This window comes from Barbus barbus (assembly GCF_936440315.1).
Source record: "Barbus barbus genome assembly, chromosome: 16".
NCBI classification, from domain to species: domain Eukaryota; kingdom Metazoa; phylum Chordata; class Actinopteri; order Cypriniformes; family Cyprinidae; genus Barbus; species Barbus barbus.
In genome coordinates, this window is record NC_136744.1 from 18,323,331 (window position 1) to 18,338,323 (window position 14,993).

The 14,993-nt window shown below is 40.5% G+C and overlaps 1 protein-coding gene across 1 annotated transcript in view; it reads left to right on the forward strand.

The window, feature by feature from the left end:
* The window catches only part of LOC306882560 (transforming acidic coiled-coil-containing protein 2-like), a gene marked incomplete at its 5' end in the record, with an annotated part of 66,343 nt that overhangs the window by 39,105 nt on the left and 12,245 nt on the right, over nucleotides 1-14,993 (forward strand). The window contains 8 exons of the mRNA XM_079437285.1: nucleotides 3,344-3,471; nucleotides 4,337-5,762; nucleotides 7,526-7,586; nucleotides 7,763-7,958; nucleotides 8,494-8,543; nucleotides 8,669-8,778; nucleotides 13,996-14,146; nucleotides 14,745-14,879. Of these exons, the coding sequence (XP_079293411.1) occupies nucleotides 3,344-3,471; nucleotides 4,337-5,762; nucleotides 7,526-7,586; nucleotides 7,763-7,958; nucleotides 8,494-8,543; nucleotides 8,669-8,778; nucleotides 13,996-14,146; nucleotides 14,745-14,879 (2,257 nt within the window). The remainder of the gene's footprint in view (nucleotides 1-3,343; nucleotides 3,472-4,336; nucleotides 5,763-7,525; nucleotides 7,587-7,762; nucleotides 7,959-8,493; nucleotides 8,544-8,668; nucleotides 8,779-13,995; nucleotides 14,147-14,744; nucleotides 14,880-14,993) is intronic.

Consider the following 14,993-nt stretch of genomic DNA (forward strand, 5'->3'; position numbering starts at 1 on the left):
TTGAAGGACATTGGGCAGAATGTGGAATAGTGTTTTTTTGGTCAATATTTTTTAATCCGATTAATCGATTAATCGAAAGAATAATCGGCCAACTAATCGATTATCAAAATAATCGTTAGTTGCAGCCCTAGCTGGAACCCAGCAGTGCTGTTCTGTGCCAGACAAGCCTTGCTGTCTCCAAGCAGACAAATTCACCTACAAATCCCTCATGTCTTCTGTCTCCTTTAGCTTTTCACATTGTTACAACTCATTTATTGCAGATGTTTACTTGTTTACTCGATATTTTGTGCTGCAGCATCTGCAGATTCGTATGCTGATTATTTTCATTTACTGCATTTTAAAATTACAGCTGGAATTTGCAATTATCCCTGTCTCAGTAGCATTAATAAAAAATGTTCAATAAGATTAAATTAACAGAGATGTATTGTATATTTTTTTCCACCATCTAGAGGAGAGTTTCAAATATAAAAGACTAGGATGTGGAAAACCCATTCTTAGTTTTTTAAAACCCCCGAGAGAAACATAAGCTTGATGATACAGTGTTCCACCTAATTTCCTCTGCAGACTTTTCAGAAATAAATCAGCATTTTATTTTCCCATACCACAAAATAAGTGGCTTTTTATATGTGCTAATAGACATCCTGTGCGTATGTGGATCTATGTGAAAGAGAAGGAAATTTGAGGCTTCTGCCAGGATTTTGTGCACATTGCCAGTGTGTGCGTTGTCTAGCTAGCACATGGGAGCATATGTCTAGAGAGCACGGTCACCGTGGCAACAGTGTACTTGCCAGATATGAGAAAACATCCCTGCATGGGCTGAAACGCTCATCAACTGATAATTATCTCACCCAATGTCATTAACACAATGAAAGCTGTAAAATTAGTCTGGAAGTCTTTTGAAATTCACTCCTTGCCATCTGTATACATCGCAGCACTTGCAAGAAGCATACTATTTGTATTACTCTAATTCTCTACCTTTATCAAATTAGAGCATTGTATCCCAATGATTTTGGGTTTGAACTGTAATTATTGATTATTGTAACCTCTCATTCATTCATTACCAGCATATGCTCTTACACCATTATTGAAAAGCCATTGTTACTAATTTCTCATAGAGTAGTTGATGCAATGCAGCGGGGCTTTTGCCATTTAGCGTGCATTTAAGTATTTTAAATAAAATTATATGATCAGCAAGCATGGATGTGCTTTGTATGTGTTTGTCAGGAAAGATATTGAGTATTTCATTCCATTCATTTTGTTGAGGTTAGCAGTGCAATGAAGAGAAAATCTCTTATTTTGCTAATAAACTGCTGGGTATTTCATCTCAGTCGTTACATTAGCAGGCATATGTCATTTTTGGCATCCGTTTAATTCAAATACACTGTAGGTACAGTATTTTAATGAATTAACTGTTGATTGACTGTAAAAATTTGACTTGGCACTATGGAAGACACTACCATTTTGACATGCTGACAAATGTGACTCATGTTTGCAAGTGTACACTGTTCAGATACAGAATTATACGATTAGATACAATACAATATGATACAACTTTATTGTCAGACAAAGTCTGAAATTTGTCTTGTGTTACAGCAGGTTCACTCACAATTACAAGACTTTATCACATAGACAAAAGACAGACAGGACCCTTAAAAAAAATAAAAATAAAAAAGCTTTTTTCTTTTTTGTGTAAATTATTCAGGTCTTACTATACTTTAATCAAATTTGATTCATTCATTCCTATGGAAGACACCATAAGGCTGGTTCATGCTGATTTACTCCTGTCCTAGATTGTGTTGCTGGTTAAGATGCCTGGTTAGCATCCCATGCTGAGGACTAGTATCCAAAACACATGCAGTTTTTTTAGCAGGCAATGGGTGTGTTCACTGCACTGAAAGCATTGGTACATTCATCAGAGTTTGATGCAGCAAAACTGAGCATATGACTCCAGCCAAGTCCTTGCTGTAGATACTAATAATGAAAACATGAGTTAAAAATGATCGATCAAAACCATGATTGAAACCGAAAAATCCTGTTTTGTTCTACACTTGCAATACAGCTGGGTATTTCAGCTTAGATGGAGAGAAAGAAATAAATAAGATGGAGGAATAATGGATTTAAAAAAAAAATTATATATAGAAAAATAGATTTTCTTTATAATACAGCAGCCCGAGTGGGAAGTCTGCTTCTGTCCTCACCGTGGGGGAGGGAAACGTGCCTGAGGATGTGTTAAAGGGAGAGAGAGAGCCAAGCAGTGAGTCTGCAAGTGGCGAGTATCTGCAACGGATTTCATCTGGATAAAGCCCACCTTCAGTGATAGATCGAAGAGAGAGAGAGTGTACGATAGTGAAAAAGAGGGAGGGATGGAGAAAAGGGGACGTAACACACAAAGGGATAGTATCAAAGCTTCAGATTTCAGGAATTGCCACTGGGAATAGGGAAAAGGTGTATGAGTGACCGTGAGGCTGTGATCGGTGGCAGATATGGCAGTGAGCGCGTGGCAGGCTCTGTCTCCGCTGCAGTGGGCTCGCTGGGGTTGGGACACGCTGCTGGAAGGGACATCTGGAGAGGATGGGGCAGACCCAGCCCTAGGGCTCCTCCGGCGCCTCAGCTGGACCTCCAGGCATGATTACATGATCCATGGCAGGCAGAGGTGAGCGTGGGATAATAGCAGAGAAAGGACAGGGACTAATGCGGTGAGACTGGGTGGGGGTCTGCACATCTGTCTGAGGCTGTGTCTTTGTTGCTGTATGTTCGCCTGCGCTATCACATATTGTGTCAGATTTGTGTATGCTGATGCCAAGACTGAAAAACGTTCACAAACTGACATATTGTTGTATTGATGTAAAAAGCAAAATGGGCATCATCAGTCTTGACTGAAATGACAAATGTGTTAATGTGTGAAAATAGCATGTCCAATGTGATACTCAGTAGTTAAAAAAAAATTGACTCCATGGCTGAGCATAATATGCGTTTGAGCTGCTGTTATTGGTCTCCTAGCTGCAGGTTCAGCGCTTTAATTTCCATCTGTAATAATCCACCAGGGCCTACTAGACACATGCTGATGCAGGAGTTTGTTTATAAGGTCTGGCACACGATGAATGATTGTTTAATATACTTTAGGGGTATCTGAATTTATTTGATCCTGTAGTGTAAATATGAGCTGTGATGTGTTGTCTCATAAATTGATGTTGCTTGTTTGCTGTATTAGTGCTGGATTTGATATGCAGCTTCGTTGTATGGAAACAAAACAGACTTGATGTTTATACTTCAATGAGATTATTAAATCAACTCTTAATTCAATATATTCAGACCTTCTTCTGTCTCCCTGTTTCTTCTGCAGGAGTTCAGACTCAGACGGAGCGTTCGAAACCCCTGAGTCCACCACCCCTGTTAAGTCTGCTTCTCCACCAGTGCCCCCAACAGAGCCCCCCTGCACCAACTCAGAGGCATTGTCCCAAGAACACACAGGTACGTTTAGATATCCATTCCATTGTAATTCACACCACAGATTCCCTTATGTGGAGTCAAATTGTTTTATTTATCATTTGAATAGCTTCAGGAGGGTTTACTGAACTTTGAAATGCTTAAGATTACAGGACATTGACAAATAGTGTCACTGTGTCTTGTTTTTAACAAATTTTGTAATATTTAATATAAAGTAAAAAAATGGACAGTATATTAAATGACAATGAATAGCAAGTGAATATTGTAGCAGATAGCACAGAGCAAAAGTAAATAGTAAACCTGAAAACAGAATTTACTATGAACTATTCTTAACTCTGAAAGCCAGGAAATGTTATGGAAAACTAAGTAGCTATATATAATTATTTAGTATCTAAGGATCTATGTTATATGGCTATGGTATATGCAACATTTAGATGTCAGTTTGTGCTTTGTTGTAAACAAAGAGATGGAGGTCTTATTCAATTCTTTCATCAGTACCTTTGTTTCTCCTCGTGTTGTTTTTAAACCAGTAAACCAGTCGTTATTTTTTAATTTCTTGTTCTTATTTAGAGGAAAAAAAAGAAGAAGAAAAAACAAGAAAGGGCTGTCTTTTCACTTCCATTATTCTCAGACAGGAGGACTGTGGTCTTTGTTATCAAATACTGCACTCCCTCTAGAGGATATACAATGTATTGCTACTGATTTTTTTAAAGAAAGATCTAGAAGAAAAAAACTAACAAACGTTACTTGTACTTTTTGCACTCTATCCTTCTTCAGTTGTTATTAACATAAAATAATATCAATGCATCTATGAGTACTCTTCAGTGATCTGCTTGAAAGCATGATCTGTTTTCAAAATGTATAGTAACTTCATTCTCTATCTTCACAGCTTCCACTGCTGACATCTCTGCCAGTGAAGCTCAAGACCCAAATCAGCTTCAATCTCCCAGTCCCTCTGAAACTACAGTCTTTGATGAGGACAAACCAATAGCTGCTAGTGGCACCTACAACCTAGATTACTTGATTGCTGATGACCCATTCACAGAATCAAATTTTGGGTCTGGACCATCAAGCCGAGCGCCTCTCACCCGCTCTATAAGCCTACAGTCTGGTGAGTTAGAGAGTCCAGGAGACAAATCCTCAGGAGGAACCTCCGACAAACCCATTCACCCACGAGCAGAGTCCTTCAGCACAGGAACAGAAAGTGCTCCGGGAACTCTCCGTAAAGTGAAGAAGCCCCGTCCAGGTTCCCTAAAGAAGAAACCTCTTTCCCGGCAGAACTCAAACCCAGAGCATTCCTCTCCCAAAACAGTCTCCTCTAGCAGCACACCAGAGGAGAAAAAGAGAGGGAAACCACTGCCTGAAAGCCCCTTGCAAACCCAAGAGAGGCCTAGCTCCTCTCCCAGCCCGAGTCCTAGTCCTGCTGGTACGCTACGGAAGAATAGGATAAAGTCTCGAGTTGAAAGTCCTCCACCTTTGGCTGAGGAGGTCACTGCCAGCTCAATATCAAGTCAACTCCAACCGGTGTTTCCTGATCCAGTAACCGAGGCTCCAGCTGTCCCCGACGAGGAGTCTCCTATCCCTCCCAGTGCCTCCTACAAATGGGATCCGGACAACTTTGAGAATATTGACCCATTCCGTACAGGAGGCAGTAAAGTCGCCAACTCACCCGTCTTGGGCAGGAAAGCTGACTTTACGTCGGTTTCAGACACCCCTGTTGCTGTAGAGGAGCCTCATGCCTCTTCCCCTGCTAAAGAGCAACCCATCAACATTGAGGAACAGCCAATCACCAAGCGCCAACCAGTCAGACTGGAGTTTGACTATTCAGAGGACAGTGGAGAGGCACCACGCAGTACTCCTCCTCCTAAAAACCTAGGCAAGAAACCAGGGGCCAAGATGCCCATCCGAAAGCCCAAACTGGGGATTAAGAAGGCCCCTCCACCCCAGACAGAGCAGCTAGACAATGCACCTGTCTCTGCACTTTCAAATGACATTGATGATATCCCGATCCCCAAGGGGTCATATAACTTCGATCCCAGCAAGTGGGATGACCCTAACTTTAATCCATTTTCTTCAAGCACTGGTATCCCCAGCTCTCCTCACCTGTCAAGTGGATCTTACAACTTTGATTCTGACTCATTTGATGACTCAATCAATCCCTTCAAATCATCTAAAAAGATGGGAAACTTAACTCCGAAAGCTGCCTCTTTTGACAAATCCAGCAATGACAACGAGAATGAAAATGATAACATTGTTGAGTTGGAGGATCACAACCAGAACAAACCTGCCAAAAACAAGAAGAAGCCGCTCAAATCGTAAGTCTGAGTCCATTTCATTTCAAAGTACATCATTCATAATAGTGCACAGTGTGTAATTCTTGTAAATGTTCTTGTGTAGATTTCTAAATGGTCAGATAATATGTGTATGTAAGTGGGTGTTAGTATTTGTTTGTCAGCCTCTGTCAAATGTCTGTTGATCTCATGTATCACAGGAAGTCCAGCAATGTCTCTTCTCTGTGTTGTTTCTTGTAAGTAGAGAGATGGTGGCAAAATCAGCATCAGTAATAATATAGCTTAACATAAAATGTCACTTTAACATGTTTTAACTCATGAGCTCACTGTCAGTTGTTTTATCATTCAATTTAATACATATGACTGATTTCACATCACATCATTCCACGTCACCTCCATCTTCCTCGGCTACATGTTTGATATTCTCCAATGAGAATGTGTTGCCATCTATTGGACCCTCAAACAAGTGCAGTTGATTCCAGGAACAGAAAACGAACTCAGGCATGCAAATGTACACAGTGGTACAAGCTAGAAAACATTTTATGATTGTGTTACCATGTGCATGTGATCCAAGTTGAGCTTTGTTATCTATGCTTTTTTTCCATGAATCAGACGTGAAGATCGATAGTTCATCTCTAAAAGCTCTGAATGAATTCCTTTATGAGAATTTTTATGAGACTCATTTCAGAAATCTTACCTCCTTAGTTTGGCCTAGTGGATAATAAATGTTGCAGGCTTTGCTGGAAAGCAGAAACTGTGGCCTAGAATGTCTACAATTTTTTTGCATTTTGAGCAAGACATTGTTTTCCTTGTCTAAGACCCCCTGCACACCATGATTCATTAATACAGCTAATTAGGGAGTTTATTGGATAATTTGCCCCTATTTCAGATTAATCCATCTAATATATTTTGCTAAGATACAGACTTTCCTCTATAGTTCTCACACAATTCAAGGTGTTCCACCTTTTTTTCAACACAAATGTCTTTTCAGATTTGGCATGAGGTGTGAAGCAATACTCCTGAAATATTTACATCACACTGAAATGTGCCAACAACAGCAACAGAGTAGGACTTGAAATGCTTCTGTTATGTGAGGCATCTGTCACTTTCTTGGGTCACTGAGCAATTTAACAGGGGCTACAGGGATTAAAACTAACTGGGTCAGGGTAGAGACTTTGGAGTATTAAGGATATTTTTGTTTTTATTTTCTAATTATAAACCACAAATCTTTACTGCATAATTGCCATACTTTTGAAAAACATATTTCTGAGTCATCTCTAGTATCTGTTGGTCTTAATTTCCTGCCATGTTTCCTTTCGTAAAGACTGCATTAGCAAAAAAGTGTTTACTATAAAAAACACATTTGCACAAGAAAACTTAAAACTGAAAAGCATAACATTGATATATCCCACTAATAGAAGCATCAATCATTATGTAAACCCTGAATAATCCATTATATGGTAAGATCTTAACTCATGAGATTTAAACCTTAATAATAAGCACCATCATTTACTGTAAGAATTACAATATATTTGCATTGTCAAAATGATTTTTAAAACCTTTATCAAAACAACACAACAGGTATGTATTATTTAACTAAAACTTGTATTCAGTAGAACATTATCTGTATGGTATCTGTTAAAAAACTGCTGTTTATAATAAGTATGGTTGGGTTGTAAAAAAAGATTTATATGCTGATTGGTTGGACAAAAAATGGTTGGATGTTGTCTTTTGTTCTATATTAACACTTTAAGGAGTAACCACAAATTTCTTGTTTTCTTTAACAGTAACACTTTTAGAGTGAAGAAATCACCAAAGAGGACTCAGATTACTGAGCCATCTGCTCAGGTAAGTTAAGACATGAGCGTCCATTCACCTACAGTACACACACACACAGTCACTGCAGATGTTCATTCTGAAGATGATCTGCTTTTCTCCTTCGCTGTCACCTCATATCATAACAGTGTTGTCCTGTGTGTTCTCCACTCTCGCCCTCCACTTCACACACACATAATCACCTGCAGGAGGACTCGCCTGATGCCAATCCCGAGCCTTCACAAGATCACGCCACAGATGAGGAGAAACTGGCTTCCTCCACCAATCAGAAATGGACTAGACATGACGTAGAGGTGGAGCTGGCCTCTGACCCCCAAGACTTCCCGCAGCCGACTGACTTTACAGCTTTTGTCAACGAGAACAGTTTACCAGCACAGAGTGATGGTGAGAGAGTGGAGGAGTCTCTTATTATGTTACTACATTGTCTAATCATGAGTCATGGATTTTCTGTCCACAGTCCTGCATTACTTTACATAGATAATTTGGAGTAGACCATAGATCATCGCCAAGAGTAAGGAGACAACTGATTTAAAATGAAAAATAAAAACTACAATTATTTGTTTCTTTTGATTTTGGGGTAAAATGGTTTTGTGAGATTCACCCATTAGATAATTTCCCACGTGATACAAGTTTGCCTACAGCCCCAAATGACCCAAAGCTGACCCGTTTTATTAGCCTTTGACCCACAGGGAACCATTTGCACCCTAGGGCAGTTTCTGCCTGAAACTAAGTGGGTCAGTAGTACAGAGGCAGATGAGTTATACTGCCATTGTCATATTGGTTTTGTCAGTCTGAACTGATGATCAGCATAGAAAGAATATTCTTTGAAAGCCTTATATAATTTTCATGCCTATGTAACTTTCAAAAATCATTTAACCTGTTATACCTTCTCTCATTTTCTCTGGTGTCTTTTCTGCAGTTACAGACTATGAGATTGAATACATGGAAAAGATTGGCTCCTCCGCACCTGTGAGTATCTACCTGACTCATTGACACACTAAACTTAAGGAAATTTTGTGCGTGTGACAAACACCTAACTAATGTTAAATTACAGACCTTTGTATTTATATGAATACATGTATGTATTTTTATAGCCTCTCTCGGTAAAGAAACCATCACTTTATCTGAAGCTGGACTCTGTGACAGACAGTCCAACGAAGACTTCCAACATGCAAGATTTAGAGCCCAACTCTCCCTGCACTGGGTAAACCACACACACACATACATACTCATTGGCCACTTTATTAGGTACACCTGTTCAATTGCTTGGTAACACAAGTTGCTAATCGGCCAGTCACATGGCAGCAACTCAATGCATTTATGGCGCTTTTCCACTGCGTGATACGACTCGGCTCGGCACGGCTCGGGTTGTGTTTCCACTGCAGTTTAGTACCGCTTTAGAGTGGGCGGGATTATTCACATGTCGTTATAGCAGCGATGCCTCTACTGCCATGACTCCTGAAAAACATTTTAATTCCACGTCGCTATATTAAGCTCTCGCTGGATCCGTTCCTCGGCTATCAAAGAGAGGAACGTCTGTACTTCCTCAACAGACAACGAAACAGCCATTATTTGGTTATTAAAAGAAAGGTGTGCTCATTTAAAACAGTTGTGTTCGGTCCTTCACTGGCTGTGCTTATTTAAATCTAGCGGGTCTGTTGGGTCTCGTGCTGCAAGTTCAATGACGCAGGCAGTGACGAGTTTCTCCGGCCAATCAGTGATCAGCAGAGTTTACACGTCATGTTTTGGTAACGGTACGGCTCTCTTGGAACCTCGGCCGAGGTGGTACTAAAAAAAGTACCAGGTACCAGGAACTGTACCCAGTGCAAAACCCCCCAAAAGTGAGCCGTACTGAACCTTACCGTGCTGTACCATGCAGTGGAAAAGCGCCATTAGGCATCTAGATGTAGTGAAGACGACTTGCTGAAGTTGAGGAAAGGGGATTTAAGTGACTTTGAACGTGGAATGGTTGTTGGTGCCAGACAGGCTGGTCTGAGTATTTCAAAAACTGCTGATCTACTGGGAATTTCACACACAACCATCTCAAGGGTTTACAGAGAATGGTCCGAAAAAGAGAAAATATCCAGTGAGCGGCAATTGTGTAGACGAAAATGCCTTGTTGATGTCAGAGGAGAATGGGCAGACTGGTTAGAGATGATAGAAAGGCAACAGTAACTCAAATAACCACTCATTACAACCAAGGTATGCAGAATACCATCTCTGAACGCACAACACGTCGAACCCTGAAGCAGATGGGCTACAGCAGCAGAAGTCAACACCGGGTGCCGCTCCTGTCAGCTAAGAACAGGAAATGGAGGCTACAATTCGCACAGGCTCACCAAAATTGAGCAATAGAAGATTGGAAAATCGTTGCCTGGTCTGATGAGTCTGATGCCTGGTCAGACTGGTTGCCTGGTCTGGTCTGATGAGTCTGATGAGTCTCGATTTCTGCTGCAACATTCAGATTAGGAGCACTCTCTTAAAGGGAGTGCTCCTAATCTCAGCTTGTTACCTAACCTGTCCACAGAAGCAATCAATCAGATTCCAAACTCTCCACAATGGCCAAGACCAAAGAGCTGTCCAAGGATGTCAGGGACAAATCTGTAGACCTACACAAGGCTGAAATGGGCTACAAGACCATTGCCAAGCAGCTTGGTGAGAAGGTGACAACAGTTGGTGCGATTATTCGCAAATGGAAGAAACACAAAATAACTGTCATTCTCCCTCGGACTGGAGCTCCATGCAAGATCTTACCTTGTGGAGTCTCAGTGATCATGAGGACGGTGAGGAATCAGCCCAGAACTACACGAGAGGATCTTGTCAATGATTTCAAGGCAACTGGGAACATAGTCACTAAGAAAACAATTGGTAACACACTACGCCGTGAAGGACTGAAATCCTGCAGCGCCCGCAAGGTCCCCCTGCTCAAGAAAGCACATGTACTGGCCCGTCTGAAGTTTGCCAATGATTCAGAGGAGAACTGGGTGAAAGTGTTGTTCAGATGAGACCACAATCGAGCTCTTTGGCATGAACTAAACTCACCGTGTTTGGAGGAGGAGGAATGCTGCCTATGACCCCAAGAACACCATTCCCACTGTCAAACATGGAGGTGGAAACATTATGTTTTGGGGGTGTTTTTCTGCTAAGGGGACAGGAAAACTGCACCGCATCAAAGGGACGATGGACGGGGCCATGTACCGTCAGGGCCAGGGCACTGAATCCAGCCAGGGCTCTGAAAATGGATCATTAAAATTATAGACTGATTTTAATGGTAATTTTACTACCATTAAAATTATAGACTGATCCTTTCTTTGCCAGTGGGCAAACGTACAAAATCAGCAAGTGATCAAATAATTTTTTTCCCCACTGTAAATATTAGGGCTGGGCAAGTTAACGTGTTATTATGGCGTTAACGCATGAATTAATGAACGCCGACAATTTTTTTTTATCGCGCATTAACGCAGTTTTCATTATTATTATTATTATTATTATTATTATTATTATTATTATTATTATTTTGAAAGCCCGTTGCTCACTGGCTCAGAATTCATGTAAAGACAAACCACAGGTCACAGGAGAGGTGGGATGTTGATCAATAGTGCCTTGGGATGGGTGTCATTGAGAGGGTGCATGCTGCCGAGCCAAATGGGAGGAGCTGGAGCTCTAGCTCCCCCTCGCTGGAGGTAATGGGTGGAGATAGACACCTAACCACACCCTAACCCTACCCCATACCCTATCGCTAAACATAACTCCACCCATTAGTTCACACAGAGGTGGAGCTGGACATCCAGAGAGGGGGAGCTGGAGGCCATTTGGCTCTGCAGGGAGCAGTACTTGGTCTGCGTTCAGCCCTGACAAAACGGTGCAAAACGTTTATTAAACGGAAACAGTGATGCGTTGAACACCCTGTTCTAATGACGCAAATGTTGTAACTATGGCAGCTGAGAAGGCCATTCTTTGTGTTCTTTTTGAAGATTTTTCTGAGCCTGATGAAATGGGTATAAATACGTGTTTAATACTGCAAAATATGCTCGATGTTACAGTCACTGCCCTTGCCGTCCAGAATAAAAAGAACATCCCAATCGAGTGAAGGGATTTGTGGAAACTGTGGATCTTTGTGATCCAACATTTGCCTCGCATTTCAGGATGAAAAGACAAACATTTCAGGTGAAGGATGATCCACTTCTTACCTCCGAGACTGTGTTATGATCTATATGACCTTATTATTTTTATTGTGAGCATTAGGCTTATCATTATTGCTGATCACTGTTGTTGAGGTATGATATTGTAATATTTACCATTAATCAGTATATAATCAGAGGAGCATAGAAAGATTTATGAAAGTGTCACTCCACAATACAATAGCAAAATATATAAATATGTATAGTATTTTTATGTTACATGAATCAGTGTCTAGCACACCTTCCTAAGGAAAGGATATGGACCAGAAGACATTGCAATTACTACATGATATTTAGACAGACTTAAAGAAGTTCCAGATCTATACTTGTGCTCTTATTATTTCAGTTATTTTGCCTTTAATGTAAATAAACATGCAAACTTGCTCTTGTTAATTTATTTTGATGTTAATTACATTTACTTACAAATTCATCATCATCATGTTGATATGCTCTTACGACAAACATGTCTTCAAATATCTTAAATTGTTGCGTATACTGAGCTGCAGTGGACATATTTGTAAACAACTTCACTTGGACACATTGTGCCAGCTGTCTCTTTAATACAGTGTGGTTTCTATACATGTGCTGCTGATTGGGCTGACATTTTTGACACACCCACCAAACAAGAGAAAACGTATCTCAAACCCAGTTGCACACCGTTTCCAGGAAACATGTCGTTCAACCAGGAACCCGGAGCAAAACGTTATGCACCGGTGTGTGCCTGAACGTGCCTCTGGTGTCATCACACGTCTCAACCAATGAGAGCATTCTGGGTGGGTCTAAGCCTGCAGGATGGCCTCCACATGGATGCTCCCGATAAAATTATTTAGGCTAAGCGTCAACATTCACAAACCACTGTTCACTGTTATTTTTAAACAGAAAAGAATGCAACGTGCTCGGAATCACGACTTCATAAGTTGGAAATAGGAAGTTTCCAATAGCACGTGAATACAGCAGAGAAGCATCTTGCTCAGCATAGTGGAGTGCATAGTTTTGTTAACTTTGTGGTTTATTATTTTGAGTCATTTGGGATGCGGTAACACACAGCCCTCTCACAATATATTGCTTTACAGATCTATCACTTTTGCTGCTAAGAAATGTTAACGCAATCATGCTGCAGGTATCAGAAGTTCCACGCTCCGGTGCGGTAATTCTCCCGCATCCCACACACACAAGTGTCTTCCCACCCGCACTTGCCCATCAAGTGTTGTCACCATGCCGCACTCTGCTGCGTTGGGTCCCGCGATAGTGCAGGTCTATACTTGGAAAGTGCACGTTATAATGTTATGATTGAGGGTCTGGACTGGTCTATAAAACTTTAATGCCCTGGCAGTGGCAAATAGCTTTGGTTTTATATTTAATTTGATTACATTAATGGTTGAATTGAGATTTACAAGAAATGTTTTAACTGCTACTATGTAAAAGGAATACTGCTGTAAAAAACCTATTTGTTTAAAGTGCTTGCAAACCAGATGTTATTGCACTTTTGTTCATATAGCAGTACTTTTAAATGAAAAAAGTGCCCAATAATGAATTCATTATTGAATTTTGTGCTTAACAATGCGATTAATCACAATTAATCTCAGAAATATCATGCGATTAATCGCGATTAAAAATGTTAACCGATGCCCAGCACTAATAAATTATCAGATATTATTATCATATACATCATATATTGCTTAAAAATGCATTAATTCTCTCAAAAAGTCTTAGATCTTTGAGTTCAGCTCCTGAAAAATAATTTTGTTCAGTGTAGGAAGTCTGTCTGTCAGTTGGCATCTGGTGCTAAATAACATAATTGCACCATTATGTCGACAAAAAGGCATTGCCATTTAGTCGGTCATTGAGCAACTGTAAAACCATGAAGATTATTTATAAGGAATATATTTGCTAAAGGTGGATTTTGTCAACTTTTAGGAGTACACCACACTCTCAGAAAAGAGTTCACTGGGGAGGTGCCCTTTCAAAAGCTACTTATTGTAATTTTAAAGTATCAATATGTGCCTTTAAGGTACTAATATGAATAATTTACAGGTGTATAAGGTACAAAGAGGTGCCCTTTAGCTTTTGTACATTAGGGTACCATCCCAGTGACAGCATTGCACCTTTTTTCTGAGAAGGTATCATATAGACTGACTTGCTTAAAATGAAAGCTATAAAACTTGATTCTTGGGGGTAAAAATGATTTACTTTGGCAGTGTATTCTATGTGTTGAATTGTGTTGGTCTGATTCTTCACAGGAGCTTTGAGGAGATGGAGGCTCAGATCTCGCAGGGGAAATCACCTGTGCTGCCACCACGTGGTGCTCATGACTCCGTGGCCTCAGAGAAAAGCAGAAAGAGGGACAGCCAGTCTCAAAGTCAAACGCAGAGCAATGAGAGAGATGGAGCGGTAAGTGCAAACCGGTCAAACACCTTTAAGAGTGTTTATTTCATTAGCTCAGATAATATGGAGCTCATACAGTCAAAATACAAGAAAACACCACAAATGTGTAAGATGGGGTTATTTTATTTTGTTACTAATGATTGCACAGCTTATCTGATCTGATACATTTGCAATGCTACACATTTTTGTTTTCAGTCTTAAAGGGACAGTGCATCCTAAATAAATAAATTCTGTCATTATTTACTCACCCCCATGTTATTTAAAACATGTATGCTGTATTTTTTTTAAATTTAACACAAAAGGAGTCATTTTGACCAATGTACACTTATTTTTTCTATATAACTGTCTATTTTCTAATTATGACGATTGTAAATAATGACAGTTTCTCCCTTTTAAGACAATTATTTTGCTAGGCATGCAGCTTACTTAGGGTCTCCCCACCAGAATCAGTACCGCAGAATGTTTTGCTCATAAGCTTTGTAAACCCATCATAGAAGTGTTATGATGCTCTAGGCTAAATACAAGCTTGCCCTAACTCACTGACACCCAGACACCACCTACTCCTCTTGCTCTTGTCCCTCTTCTGCTCTCGATCCCATCGCAGTCCCCTATCCAGGGCCCCATGGATCCCTCAGATCTACCCCTCTTAGACAGACTGTCTGATTCACCTGCCCCTCTCAGCTACCTGGAGCCTGATCTGGCAGAGACCAACCCCACTGCCTTCGCTCAAAAACTGCAGGTGTGTAGAGAGAAGCCTACCAGCCAACTATACTTTCTTGCTTGGACCTTTCCAGCAGTGTGTGTTTGTGTGTGTGAGAGAGAGAGAGAGAGAGAGAGAGAGAGAGAGTGCGCG